At 38.8% G+C, this 14143-nt stretch overlaps 1 protein-coding gene across 1 annotated transcript in view; it reads left to right on the top strand.

The window, feature by feature from the left end:
- THSD7B (thrombospondin type 1 domain containing 7B) overlaps window positions 1-14143 on the top strand; it is a 259051-nt gene that overhangs the window by 16248 nt on the left and 228660 nt on the right. The window contains 1 exon segment of the mRNA XM_031057310.1: window positions 327-500. Coding sequence (XP_030913170.1) covers window positions 362-500 — 139 coding nt within the window. The 5' untranslated portion in view covers window positions 327-361.

Raw genomic sequence — 14143 nt, 5'->3', positions numbered from 1 at the left:
GAAAATAGAGAAAAGAAGGCACACACCGCACGCTGCCCCTGGGTCCATTGCCGTTTATTGGCACTGGCAGATTTCTTCCTAAGAGCCTGCTAGAAGCATTTACAGTGGCTTTGTAGGATGGGACTGTAGGTCCTCTGGGAGCTGGCCCTTCCCTTCTCTCATCCCTTCCTCCTTTTCTTCCTCTCCAAGTGAAGCACCTCTAACAGACTTGTTCTCATCCAATCTGCAGTGGCCACCACGTTACCCTTAGGCTGAGCCTGTTGCCTTGGTGGTTTAAATATTTTAACAAGCCTTCTCTTCTTTTTTTTTTTTTTTGTTAATTCTAGGAGCAAAGAATACAAGAGACTGAATTATCTGAATTATGCTTCTACAACAGAACTGGGTTTCTCCTCATTGGGCATGGCAGAGCCTGGGGAAGCCCTTCCTTTTGTTTGTTTTCTTAATGTTGCAAACAGCTGATCTGCAAGCCAGGAGAGGTCACCAGTTTGTCTGGAAAACAGGTAGGAAAAAGATGCCAACTTCTCTACTAGATACTTGCTGTATTAAAGGATGACATGATTGTCCTCTCTCCATTCTGTTTTGTTTCAATAATAAGTTTTAAAAGTCTGATAATGTCTTCTGTTCTAATTTTTTTTAATTCTGAAAAATAGAAAGTTAATTTGTGTTTGACATTAGTAATCTACATGTCTGTTGCAATTATGCACCCAGAGCATAATTCTAGACTCCTTAATGCTTTTCATCTAAGAGTGTTTTTACTGGATTATTATCCTAATATTGCTTTCTTTGAAATATTTAATAATTTTCTTTTAATTTTTGTATGCAGCAGCATCTCTTAGGATGAACTGAGTCAGAAGCCCACGCTGTTGGTTGATCTGTTTGTAATTCCATTGGTGCATGTGGTGAATTATTTCTGTCCCTCAGTCAGGTTGGATACATGCAGTGCTTGAATGTGTACAAGGTTGGAAAGCTCTGAAGATGCTTTGGGAGCACCACCACTATTGGTGCTGAAGTGGGTGTCTGGGAGGTGGGGTGGTACAGCTGCACAGGACCAAGCATGGTGCATCAGATGTTTGTTTTGTATCACAACACACAGCAGCAGAGAAAGTTCAATGAAATGGAAAGATTGGTTAATTTGGGAAATGTTTACTTAAAGTGCTTAATCAAAAATACTGAACTGAACCAGGGGTTTCATTGCTCAGGATCCCTTTGAGGTTTGGCCTTTTGTGACTGAGCAACACAGCAATTAAATGTGATGGAAAAATAATTTCCCTCTTCTTTTTGTGTTTTGTTTTGTTTTGGAGAGGTTCTTTGGTATTTTGGTTATTTATTTTTAATTACATTTCTGTAGAAGGTAATAGACTGAATTAGTGGAATAATGAAGCAATTTTTCTGGGAGAACTCGTGTTCTTCTGAAAGGATCAACACAAACTTCGTGCCTGGCTGCTGGTGTGGGAATCTGGGGAAGGGCTGGTAAAGTACAGCATGATACTGCATTTCCAAAGACTTTTTCTTTACACTGTCTAGCATGTGAAATGAGGAGGAAATAAACAATGACTCTCTTTTCTCCAATTCACTGTTATTTACATGATTTTTGAACCAACTTTGAAAGGTAGAGTTGTTTTCTTAAAGACAAATTAGAGCCTTCAGTGCTGTCTGTCTTCTCTTCAGTCATTAGGGCTGTGCATTGTAAATCATAAGACTTTAATTTGACTCGATGATTCCAGCTTAAAATAAAGAGCTTTCAATGCTTCAAAGGCATCTGGGGCAGATGTAATTAGAGCTAAGAAAATTTGGTGCCCAGGATTGTGTGGGCACCATGCTCTGAAAGCCCCACAATAGGATTGTTGTTAAGGTTCCTCTTCCAGATGCACAAGAAAATTGTCAGTTCTTGTGACTCCCACAGTGCATTAAATATGTCTGATCTCTAGAGAGTCACTTTAAAAACTTTAAATCCTAAGAATATTTTGATCTACTTTCTCTGCTTATGGAGTGGCATGAGGTACAAAACAACTTTGACTGATGTGTTTTCCAAATGAAAATACCTTGTGAGTTCCAGCTAAATGTATTGTCCCAACTGAGGAAAAATGATTTTTCTCCAATATTTGTAAACATTACCCCCCCTCCCTTTTTTCCCATTGAAGTATTTTGTTGAAAGTTAGATAAAAGTTACATCTAAGGCCCAAATGTTTAGTTCCAGGTTGAAATGAATAGTATTTTCACCCAAAACATTTTGTTTTGCTGAGAAACTAAGTATAATTTGTGAAGCTTCTGCATAAGTAGAGAGCATCAGCATTTCTAAATCCTGAATCTTTTGTTTTTGCAGTTTTCCTGAGAAATAACAGAATGGGCAGTAAATGGCAGTCTGCTGTCAGGGTGGCGTATGTGGCTTCATTTTCTAAACATTTTCATACCCTAACGGAAAAGGTTTCTCACTATGATTAGTCACAAAGGTGTCTCTTCCAGAGGATTAAAAGGAAGTGTTTTGGGAAGAGAGGAGTGGTGACTTAAATGGATGGATCTGGAGAGGTAGAAGGGTTAACATAACCCCTTGTGGTAAGATATTAATAATAAAATATCCCTGGGATGTAGATCATGAAGATCTTGACCCATTGAAACCTGTGGCTTGTATAATAACTGTATAAAAATCATCCTATAGTTTGAGGACTTTTGTGCCCAATACAAAATAATAAAAAGTTAATAAAAGCACAGCACAGTGAACCTAAAATTAAGTAACTTTTAAAATAAAAGCTGAGCAGATCCATTGCAATAGAAGGAAAACCTGCAGCTGCTGTCCTTTTTCTTAATAAAACAATCTGATGAGAAATGAACAGTCCATAATGGGAAAGGGGATGATCTGTTCTGTTTTTAAATCTTGAATTGTCTGTTGTAAGCATGGCAAGTTACTTACCTGCTGGGGAGAAATTCAACTTCTTATTGAAATGTCATGCTTTATAATTAAATAAGATTATGCTACTGAAAGCTCTGACTTTATGAAAATGAATTTTTATGTACTGAAATAAATTTTCCTAGCACACACAAATCCAGGGAGGCGTCCTTAATATGGATGGGGCTGGGGAAAAGGAAAAAAAAAATCATATAATTGCTGCAGTTTATAATACAGACTTTTTTTTTTAGCTAAATCCTTGACACTGTCTAATGAAGACTTGTACATTTTCATTCTGGGCTTGGTGGTCTTGGTCTAGGGGAAAACAGCAGTACTGAAATCACTGCATCTAAAAAACCCCCAGGCTCTGAAATTCTAAAACATGAGAACTTGGCAGTGTGAGGTAATTTTATACATAATCTTCCCTCAGCTATTCAGAGGGCTATCACTTGCATGTTGCTTATTGGTGACCTGTCTTAAAACCATTTATTTTCAGCTTTTGGCTTCTAGAAGTTGCAAATTAATATTTGTACCCTGTGTCTTCTGGTTTTCAGACATTTCCCATCAGATGCTCATTTAGTGGCCACTAAACATGAAAACAATAATCATATCAGCTAAATTACTCAGCAACATCAAATAGCCAAATAATTTTCTTGCACTTGCTAAATTTAATTGGACCTAAATTCTTGTAAATTAATAGTATTTAATGCAGTTGCCAATTAGCAATTTGAATATTGCACCATGTTAATTTTCTCCAACACTTGGAGTAGTCCTAAGAGTTCCTGGAACTTCTGTAATGCCAGTATGCCTGTGTTTAAAACTGTGTGTAGAACATTGACACATAATTCTAGTTGTTTTTTCTTTTTTTTTTTTTTTTTTTGGTGATTCTCTAAAATCTCTAAAATATCTAAAATTTAGCTCCAAAATCAGAATTAAGGGTAAGAAACAAGCTAATATTTTGAATACTTTACAGGAAGGGGCTGATAATAAGGATTACAAAGTGCTGGAGTGTCTCTTTCCAGATACTCTTTTTATAGCTCATGGACAGGTTAGGCTCTCCTTCACTGCTGGTGTCTTCAACTCCTCCATAAACTACAGCCCAGGCTTGTGCTGTTTCCCCCAAAATACAAACAGAATGCAAGCTGTAAGGGACATAGCCCATAAAAGGCTCTCAGAGCTAAAGCAGTGACATGGGTTTATTTTTTAATGAGGGAAATATTGTAAAAATGTTTTTTCTAGGATGAAAATGCCCTAATTTTTAGAAAAATGGTTCTTTAATCATGGTAGAAATGCTATCTATCATGGAAATAATCCTCTGTCTACTATGGAAGGGAGGAAGGGGATTGTTAGAAGCCCAGATGTTGTGTCCCAGTGAGTTTTCCTGCTCTAGAAAAAACGAATCAGGATGGCTATTTAGCCCAGCAGGGACATGCTCCCTGATCTGAGTGGAAGAGCTCTGAAAGTGAGGTATCAGACTGGGAAATGGGTTTGTAATGATTCTGATCACAGCAGAGAGATTTTTACCTGAGGAAGAAACCATTAAATGTCTGGAGTTTGTGGGCTTTTGGGAGCCAGGTGTGTGAGCTGTAAGTACTCCTGCCTGAGGTGAACATATGAAAACTTTAATTTTGGAGTTACTCCCTGTATTTGAAAGTTGTCCTTAAAATAGGGTTAGCAGATGGGTTTTGATCTTTAGTCGTTCTTCAGAAACAATCCATAATGGAAAAGGGACAAAATGAACTTTTCAGAGAACAACTTCTAATGTGGAGGAACCTTTGAACCACCCGTGAGTGTGGGTGAGCTCAGCCCTGGCTATGATGAAAAAAGGCCTTTTGTTCTCTGTTCTCTGATAATACTGCCATAAAATGCCCTTTCTCAAGATTGTAATTTCATGAAGGTCAAGTGCTGGTTTGGAAGTGCCTTTGACCTTACGTCTTAAAAGACAAGCTTTTACCTACGTACACCAAATGTTAAAAGGAGTCCAGGTCTTGAAAGGACAGTAGAGCTCAAACCTGCTGAAAGGAGACTCAAAAATAGCTCTGCAACAAGTGAGGTATTCCAAAAGCTCGACAAAATCAAGAGTGATTATCTGTCCTAAATGAAGTGGTTTCTTTGTTTGATGGGACAACAGCTCATGAATGAAGCACAAATGGCTTTTTAGTGATCTTTGTGTGGTGTCTGGAAGGTTTGTGGTGTATCTGACTGATGCTTCTAAACTTCTCATTGTGTGGTAAACATTCTAATTGTGGCTTGTTCTTACACTGCCTTGGTGGATGGAGTTTTAAATGCTGAAACTTTGAAGTGGAAATTTAGCCTTGATTTAATCAAACTTTATATGATTCAGAGGATCTTCACTATGCTAAGAGTGAACACAAGTGGTGCTCCTGGATTATAGATTGTAGTCATGTAGTATCGACTGCAGAAGCAGTAAGTAGTTTCAAAAAAACCTATTATGTTCTGTTCTCAAAATAACCAGGACACTGCCATAAACCTGATAATGAAAAGTTGTTCTACAATGAGAAATCTTGTTTTTACCTTTACTTTATTTATGGTCAGTTTATGCTTGTTCCTGAGCCAGACTATTCTTTAGTTTAAGTAATTCTTCTTTTGGTCATTGCTGTTAATGTATTTATGAATTGAGGACACCAAGCTTCTGGAGCTCTGTGAGTAAACTTATTTCTTAGAACTGGTTGTCAAATGAAATCTTTTCTTAGCACTGCTCCTCAGAATTATATCAAATCTCAATTAAGATTTCACTTACTGATGTTTTACTGTATTGAATTGGAATTATAGATGTCTGGCTTAAAATATCTCAAGAGTAATTTTTGAAAACAATGAACAGTTTTTGTAATGAACAGTTTCATTTGAAGCAGTGTAGTTGTTTTTAATGTGTTGGCATAGTTTCATTATGTAGCTGTTAAAAAAGTGATTTAAATAAAAAAAGTAGTACTTGAGTTCTAAATTTGTCTAAAATAATTACTTATAAATAATATTTTATGAGACAGTATAAATTATGCTTCTATTTCTACAAAACATTAAAAAACAATAACATTTGAAGATTCGAAGGAAGTTGTTTTGCAAAATTTCATTAGGAGCAAAATTTAAAATGCTGGTTGATATTAGTCACTGATATTTGAGAGGCTTTAAGGGTGGCCTCAAATCTAATCTCACATTTTTTCAGACAGAAATGCAGCTGTTTCAGATTGATAAATATTTGGTTTTCTTTCTTCTTTGTTCCTTACAATTTCCTATCCACATTTCCACCCTTCTGTTCCATGACTCTCAAAATTTTATTACATTTGGTTCTGCTGCTCCATGCATCTTATACCACTTCTGATATTGGTATCATCATCTGGTCTTATTTTCTCAACAGCTGAATCCATCTTGTCTTGGGATTGTGGAGATGCACCTGTTGCCTTAATTTATGACCCTTTGCAGGGGTTGGTCAATTCATGGTTAGGTGGGTGAGACATTTCAGAGTTGGGGGAGACCTTGCGTCCTGAGCCAGGAAATACTGGGGAGTTTGGCAGAGAAAAGACAAATGTGCACCAGAAGAGTTCCATAAAGGCTGGAGAAGCTTTCTTATGCTGGAACATCATTTTCCAGCCTGGTGCTTGAGGTCTGCTGCTGGGTTGGATAACTGCCAGGGCAGCCCATGGCACTCCCACCTGGGTCCTGTCCTAATCCCACCAGGCTGGAAGCACCGTGTATGGGACATGGATGAAGGACCTGTGGCACAGAGAGTGCCAGCCAGCATCAGAGATGTTGGAATAGCTCCTGGAAGACTTAGGGATGCTGGTTAGAGATACAGGAATACTTAAACTGGCGCTGTTTTCCTTGTCTGTAAAACTTGGCTTGTTTATCAGCTCTGGTTTCCTGTGAGGAGCTGTGGACAGCAGAGGGAGGTTCTTGGTGGCACTGCCTGAAGAAGGAATCCTTGGGTTATTATATTTTCCTAGAAAAGCACTCCAGCAAGCAGTATGGGCAGCACAGAGTACAATCCAGCTAAAAAGGCAAGCAGAGGAGGAACTGAAAGAACCCAGAAATAAATGCTGAAATTAACACTTGATGTGCCTGGAGTAGGAGTTCCCTGGCAGAGGCGAGTGCTGAGCCTGGCTGTGGGCAGGCTGCCTTCAGGGGGGAGATTTTGCAGCATGTGCCTGGTCATTTTGGTATTGTTGGGCTTGCAAAACTATTTCAGCAGGCCTTTTACAGTAAGGCTGCCTGCTTTAGCAAACATCTTTGTCAACCAGCATCAGATGTTCAGTAGGTGGTGGTTTGAACTAGATTACACAGGAGTTTCACGCTAATCTTTTAATGTCCCTCTTCTCTTCTTGAGAATAATGGTTTTTGAGAATAAGGTGTTTTCTTCTGTTTTTTTTTTTTTTTGTTGGTATTGGGAAAAGTATGTTAGGTTTCTCATCCTTTTCTTTCCTCAATAGTTACTATGGGAACAGAGCTGGGGGTCACAGGGGAAAATCTGCAAAAGTGGTTTCTTTTAAATAGTTCATAAAAATAAAAAAAAGGATAGCTTATTATTGGAATTGTGGTACTTTTCATTTAACTTTGTTGGATTGTATTGTTGTACATATTTCAGTCACAAAAGAAGCACAGTGAGTGGCAAGAAAAACAGATTGGGATATTTCTGTAGTTTTTCCTTGGGGTTAATTTTTTTTAATTGAATGCAGCTGTTGGAAATATTTCTGTTGTTATGTATAGGTGGAGCATTAAAAATGGATGATCACATTTTCAGCCTGTTGTAGTGGAGTGCTAGATTTAATTACTCTGCTGCCCTTGTTCAGAACCCTGCAGGTTTTTTTTAAATAAGTATATCTTAAGGGTTTTACTTTGCCACTTCATTGAATGGCTTCAGTATATAAGGGTAATCACTTCCTCATTCACCTCTTGTGTAGAGCACAATTGTGGGTGAAAATAACACAAAATTGTATTAGAAATCCCTAAAATACACGTTGTTCTCAGTATGCAAGTTATGCTGCTGACTCTTTCTAGGGACTCTTCATGAGGTTTGGGAAGTCTGCCCTCTGATACCCTTATTCCCTAGATATTTTTTTTCTTCTGCTGCGGTTTTTGAGAATAATCCTGCCATTATAATTTTATTCATTTTTCTTTCCTTTCCAAAAAGAAAAAAATAATTTCTTTGCATTCTTTCTTAGTTTCAAAAAATGTGCATGGCAAAAGCCAGGAACACGAAATAGAGAAGTTGGAAGGGATAATTCATGGTAATCCAGGTTATTTCCCTAGTCTTGACATTGTTTAATTCAATCACCCTCAGCCAGTGGATAGATATGATGAAATAACCACTTAATTCAGGAGTTTTGAATGTCAGAGCTTCAGTTTGCCTGGACTGAGACCAGTCCAAGAGCAGGGTGTGATTCCAGGGGCACTGTCTGGTCTCTACCTCTGCAGAATTCTGCAGTTCCTTCTTCCAGAGCCCTTTTAAAGCTCGTGGTTGAATGTGTCTCCGTGTAGTACTTGCGTGTAATAGTGATTTAGGATTATAGAGCTAAGTTTGGAAAAGCATGTTAAACCCTCATTATAGTGGTTCTAAACACATTGGTTCTGTGTGCTGGGGGTGAGTTGTAGACAGTTGCTGAAGCAGATCCAGCTTTTGTGTGGCATGTCCTGCAAGGCCAGCCATGAAAAATCCCTTTTCAAATGAGAACTTAATAAAAACTTTCCTGCGCTGAGCGCTAAGCCCTGCTCCCCGTGCGATTAGTGGTTTCATTTCTTTCCCAGCAGTTGGGTAATGATTATGGCTCCAGATGCTGCAGGAGTGATAAAGAGAGTGATTAATTTCACTTGAAAGGGCATATGTTCAAAGAGGAGCCAGCCCAGCGCCTCCAAGGCGGAGCCCAGGCTGCGGAGCGTGTGTGTGCCGTGGTACCCAGCTGATCCAGGGACAGCGCCAGGCTCCCTCCCTGTTACCTTCAGCAATACATTTGCTGCTTGGTTGTTGGGTTATTTTCCCAGGATCTGTTTAAAAGCTCTGCACAGCTCTGTGAAGCAGGGCTGTCAGATTTGCAGCTTTGGGGAGGGGCTGATGTCACCAGCGCAGCCCCAGTGACTGCGAGCGAGCTTGGGGCTGTGTTTATACCCTGCACAGAATTAAGGGGTAATGAAGGGTTCGTGTTCCCTGGCTTAGTCAACAGCAGCTTTAAAGGTGTTCCTACGCTTCATTTGCAAGAATAGTTCATGCTGTATGCCTCTGAAAAATCCTGACATTTAAAGCATTATATTTTCAATATGCTTAAAAATTAAACGTGCAAGGTAGGTGCTTCTTTTAGTCTTTATCAGGACTTTTTTGACCCATTGAATAAGGCAACAGAAATATGAAACATGACTGGGTGTGCCACCCATGTGGTTAAATCCATGGGACATCTGGTGTTTGTGTTACCACCTGAAACTTTTCACTGTTTCGTGTCTTTTTGGGTTTATTCTGTCACCCCTGAGATCCAAAGACCTCCAAATTTCAATAGTGTAATAATATCCACCTACATGTGAGGCATGTTTTACTTCTCCACATGGTGACATTTATAATCATAACTTTCACAGGTTTGAAGCTGCTGAAGGGAGAACTTCAGTACTTGTGACATCTTTAACATCTTTTGACCCATTAGTTACATTTATATCACTCATCTGCTTCTAAGCAAAATAAACACTTTTCTTCTGTCTGTTGAAGTAGAAACACTGGATAGAGAAAAAATTATTTCTATACTTTAAATTTTCTATGCATTCAATAAATTTTGATGTGTATTAGCTGCAGGGTTTTGAAGCAGCTGTCTGGATGGGGTACAGAAATAGAGTTTTTACAGACAAGGATTAAAAGGAAGCTTTATTGATTAAACACCAGAAACTTTCTGGAAGTCCTGTTATTAACTATAGTGCTCATAAGGTAGCACTCATGTTTTTATTGTCATTCCCTTAATATTCTTGATTGCATTAATAAAATAATGCTGTATCCAAGCAGAAGTGAAAATTAATTTCAGTGAATTGTTTGCAGCTCTGTGTATTAAATGCATATGGTGTATCACTAGAATAACTTATCTAAACTTCAGTATTTTCAGTTAAACTAACTCAGTACATCTGTTTTTCAATTGGCATTAAATATTTCATAACCTCTGTATAGTTGTATCTTGACATAAAATGTTCTTAGTGTGAAATTTGTGATTCTACAGATTGGAGGTTGTGTCTGCATTTAACAGGAGGCTCACTTGGATTCGTTTTGAAGTTGTAGGAATCTGATAATGAGGGTTTATCCAAACTGGTAACTGTTATTGATCCCACTTTTCTCTTAAGGAAATACCAATCCTCTATCTTCTGCATTCCTCTGCAAAATGCCAAGATGATCTTGCTTTTAGGATTGTCCCCAAACACTTTTAAACATGAGAAAATGTGCAAAAAGACCTTCCCCAAACCCTGAGTACATCCTTGCCTGCACAGCACTGGGAAAATTATCCATGTGTCTGAGTGCTAAATATGCTTCTAGATGTCAGTGCCTGTGTGTGTGTGTTTATTTTAATTTTTGTCTGTGTTTTATGTCACCTGTGTATAATTACATTGTTGCCACCCAGCCAAGGGCACTGGTGTGGTGGCAGAAATAGAAACAGAGCTGCAATGTTTTGAGAAGACTGGGGATGGATCAAATGAGAGACAGGGAAGTCAGAGTAAATGATGGCAGTAATGTTATTGTGCCCTAAGGGTCTTGCAAAGTACAGTACTTAAAACCCAATTTTTTGCTTTGTAGATAAGTGAGCGTGTCTCGGTTAAATCAATATACGTGTGCAATAGATGATAAAACTTGGTATTACATACCTCCTTTGATATTTTTCATACTTACTGCTTTAAAGGTAGCATTATATTTATGTTCAGAACACTCCAAAGTGCTTTATGCTTTTTGTTACGAAATTTCTAACATGTTGCTTGGTTTAGTAATGGGAGCTCAGGCAGCCTGAAATTGTCACTCTCATGTTGGGTGTTTATTGATGGTTAATTGACTGCTGACCTTTGCCAGGACTCTCTTCAAAGAGCAGGGAGTGATACCAGGGGATAGTAAATCAAGGAAATAGAAAAACAGGTGAGAAAAGGTAATTCTATGCAGTTACATTTAAATTTTGAAGCTGTTTTTTTAGATAAAAACAAAGGTTAAAATCAAACAACTCCTGCTTTTCCCATAGATATTTCAATCTGCTCCAATATAAAAAAGAAAGTTTTACTTACTCTTCTTCACTGTGATTTACTCGTCCTTGATTGATTTTTTTTTTAAATGGATGAGCCAGCTTTCAAAGTCTTCAGAATGATTTAATTATTACAGCACACAGGGTCCCAAATCAGATTTAAGGTTTTTTTGATATAGTTTATGGAATAAACCAGCAAACAGATGCAGAGGATGGAAAGCTGCTGGTACTCAAATCAACTACATGATTCTGCAGGCAGAAGATTCCCTGTAGACCTTAACTGAAAGGTCAGGAGGCAACCTCAGTATGTGCCATTTAATCCAATGTCATTGGGATAAATGTATTGTAACTGTGTGTCTGTGGTGTATCAGGAGCTAAAGTACTGGTAAAACTCACAGTGTTCTGGCTATATTGCCAAATAAAGCTATGCTACATTCAATAAAGCAATTACATAAAAGGCATTATAGTCAGCTTCAATTCCAATACCAGCAGCATGATCAATCATTTTCAATCCAAGGGATGGTCTAATCACTTTTCATTGCTGCTTTGAAAGGTTACATTACTCAGTTATCTTGCAGCTGAGCAACCTTTTCATGTTTGCTTCATGTAGGATTTTATAAATGTTCTTCCTTTTACTCTCAGTGTTTTGGTATGGCCTGTTTAAGTGAGAGTTTAAAAGTTTCCCTAACCTTTCCTCATCCCAGTAACTTTTTGGAATAGAAGACCTAATTGTCATGATCAACAAACATGATTTTTTTTTCAATCTGTTTATCTTTATGAAATCCCCTTTTTTCTCCTGGTGCTGGTGCTGCCCCTTCTCTTTCAGTGGAATAAGCATCCTACATATCAATCTCATCTGGCTTCATCCTGTGCTTGTTGCTGTGCAGTTCAAGGACTTCTCTCCCCTTGGCACAGTCCAGCCTGGCACTCTGGCCGGCTGTTTGTGGTTCAGGGTCATTCCTGTGACCAGCAGTGGTTTCCCTCTCTGTCTCCCCCTCCTCTGCTTTGCTCCCAGCTCCATGGGCAGCGCTCTGCAGGCTCTGTTACAGGTCTCTGCCTGTGGGTATTAATGGATACTACCTGGGAAACACTATTGAATTCCTTCCTTAATCAGGTAATTTGGGAAGTAGTTAAGGACAATTGGGTTATCATCATTAGGGCAGTGCTAGTGAGTTGATACTTCAGTGCAAAGACATGAGAGAATGGGGAAAAGATTTCTGTCAAGCTTTCCTTTTGCTTCACCTCTCAAAGATAACAGATGCTGGACTGATAAAGTGACAGATGATTCAATTTATTAACTTTTTTCCTTTTTTTTTGTTTCCCCAGAAGCCTAGATACTTTGTGAAAGATCCTTATTTTCAGGTCTTGTGGAACCAATTCTAGCCAATGCTTTTCTTTGCCACTTAGACAACATTACTCACAATGCAAAAGATTAACTTTTAAGCAAAAGGATACCTCCTTTTCTTAGAGACAAACCTGAGTAATAGTTACTTGAATTACTGTACCCTGGATGCTGCTTGTTGGCCCATAAATTTGTTCCCTCCCTAGACCAGTAAAATAAATGTATTTTGCATGAATGAGAGCTGAAAGGTCTGTAGCATTTTAGTTGTTTTCTCCCATGTAAATAGCACTTGAAGCAGCTGGAAAATTTTAGCTTAAGAATAAATTATCAGAGATTTGTTCCTTTTTATGTCTTTGGTATTGGCAAAGCTGTCTTGTCTGTTAATGTATTGCTGATGGATTTTTCATTTATTTATTCACTAAATCCTAGCAGTTTCCTTATGCCCAACTCAAATACACATTTTGGTGCCAGAAACTGTCTTGTTATGCTGCGGACACACAGACACGTGTTCTGTTCTCCTTATCTTTAGTTAGCTGTTAACATGTGGAAGATCCATACATCTGAATGAGTGTCTGGTGTATTTTTATTTTTACTCTTTATCAGAATAAATTTATTCAGCCTGACTTCTGTATGCTTTGTGCACTGACAGCTGCATGGAGGTGCCATAGGATGTCACAGGAATCTGCTGATTGTTAATGTCATGCATTATTCTGGATTTTTTTTTTGTTCTTTTTAAACTAGGCTGGTAAATGCCATATGTAAAATTTCATAGCTTTTCCATAAAACTCTTCTAGTATCTTTCTGGAGACTCTGTTGATAAACCTTCCCTTAAGCTTACATACAAATTAAATGTGAGAACCTGCGGCTAAAAGAAGTTGCTCCAAGGCAATGATTCACAAGGATGAAAAATCAATGAAAGTTTCATTAAGAAAAGGGAAGGAAGTTTAGACAGGCTCTTTGCTTTACTTTCCTGTGGGAAGCAGAGGGAGAAACCATTTTATTCAGCTTTATTCTTAGAAATAGGGATCATAATGTGTATGGGGCTATTTTGGAGTGTGCTGCAAGTGGAATTATCATCTGGAGAAGCTTCCTTGGCTGGTGGCTGGGAACCTGTTCAGGTGGGTGGATTTCTGCAGGAAGCTGCAGCACAGAACTGCTGCCACAGGGAGATGTGTCCTCATCCCCACATCCCCACTCCTCAGGGGCTCAGGTCGCATCACGCTGCTGGAGGAGTCCATTTGAAGCCTGATGTGAGGGAAGCTGTATTTCCCCCTATATTTGGAAGGATTTTCTGTTGAATCAGCAGTGTGCAGCAGCTGAGAGGGTGAGCAGTGGGAGGGCAGGAGGGGCAGAGGGAGCTGGGGGGCTGAGGTGTGCACGCCAGCTCTGGCACAGGCACCTGCTCAGGCTGTGCGTGGGAACTCCTCCCTGCTGGAGTGTTGTCTTGTGGAAGCTGGACTTCTATAGCAACCATATTTCCCTGTCATAACTCTCAATCTTTGTTATTTTTTTAGTTCTGCTATTAAAACTTGGTGATGACACATGTTAACAGTCTCCCGGTGACGTTCGGCAGTTGTACATCTGTTTGTTTTCATTAAATACTGTTTTTTGAAAAGTTTAAGGGCTGATCCGATTAAAACACAGTTAGGATGGAAAAGCTGTCGAGGTTTTCACAGCCAAGAGCGAATTTATTTCTCCAATCTTGTTTAAAAAAGCAGGAAT

This window comes from Geospiza fortis, unplaced genomic scaffold (assembly GCF_000277835.1).
Source record: "Geospiza fortis unplaced genomic scaffold, GeoFor_1.0 scaffold112, whole genome shotgun sequence".
NCBI classification, from domain to species: Eukaryota; Metazoa; Chordata; class Aves; order Passeriformes; family Thraupidae; genus Geospiza; species Geospiza fortis.
Note: the sequence above shows the minus strand (reverse complement) of the source record. Positions and strands in the feature narration are given on the sequence as shown.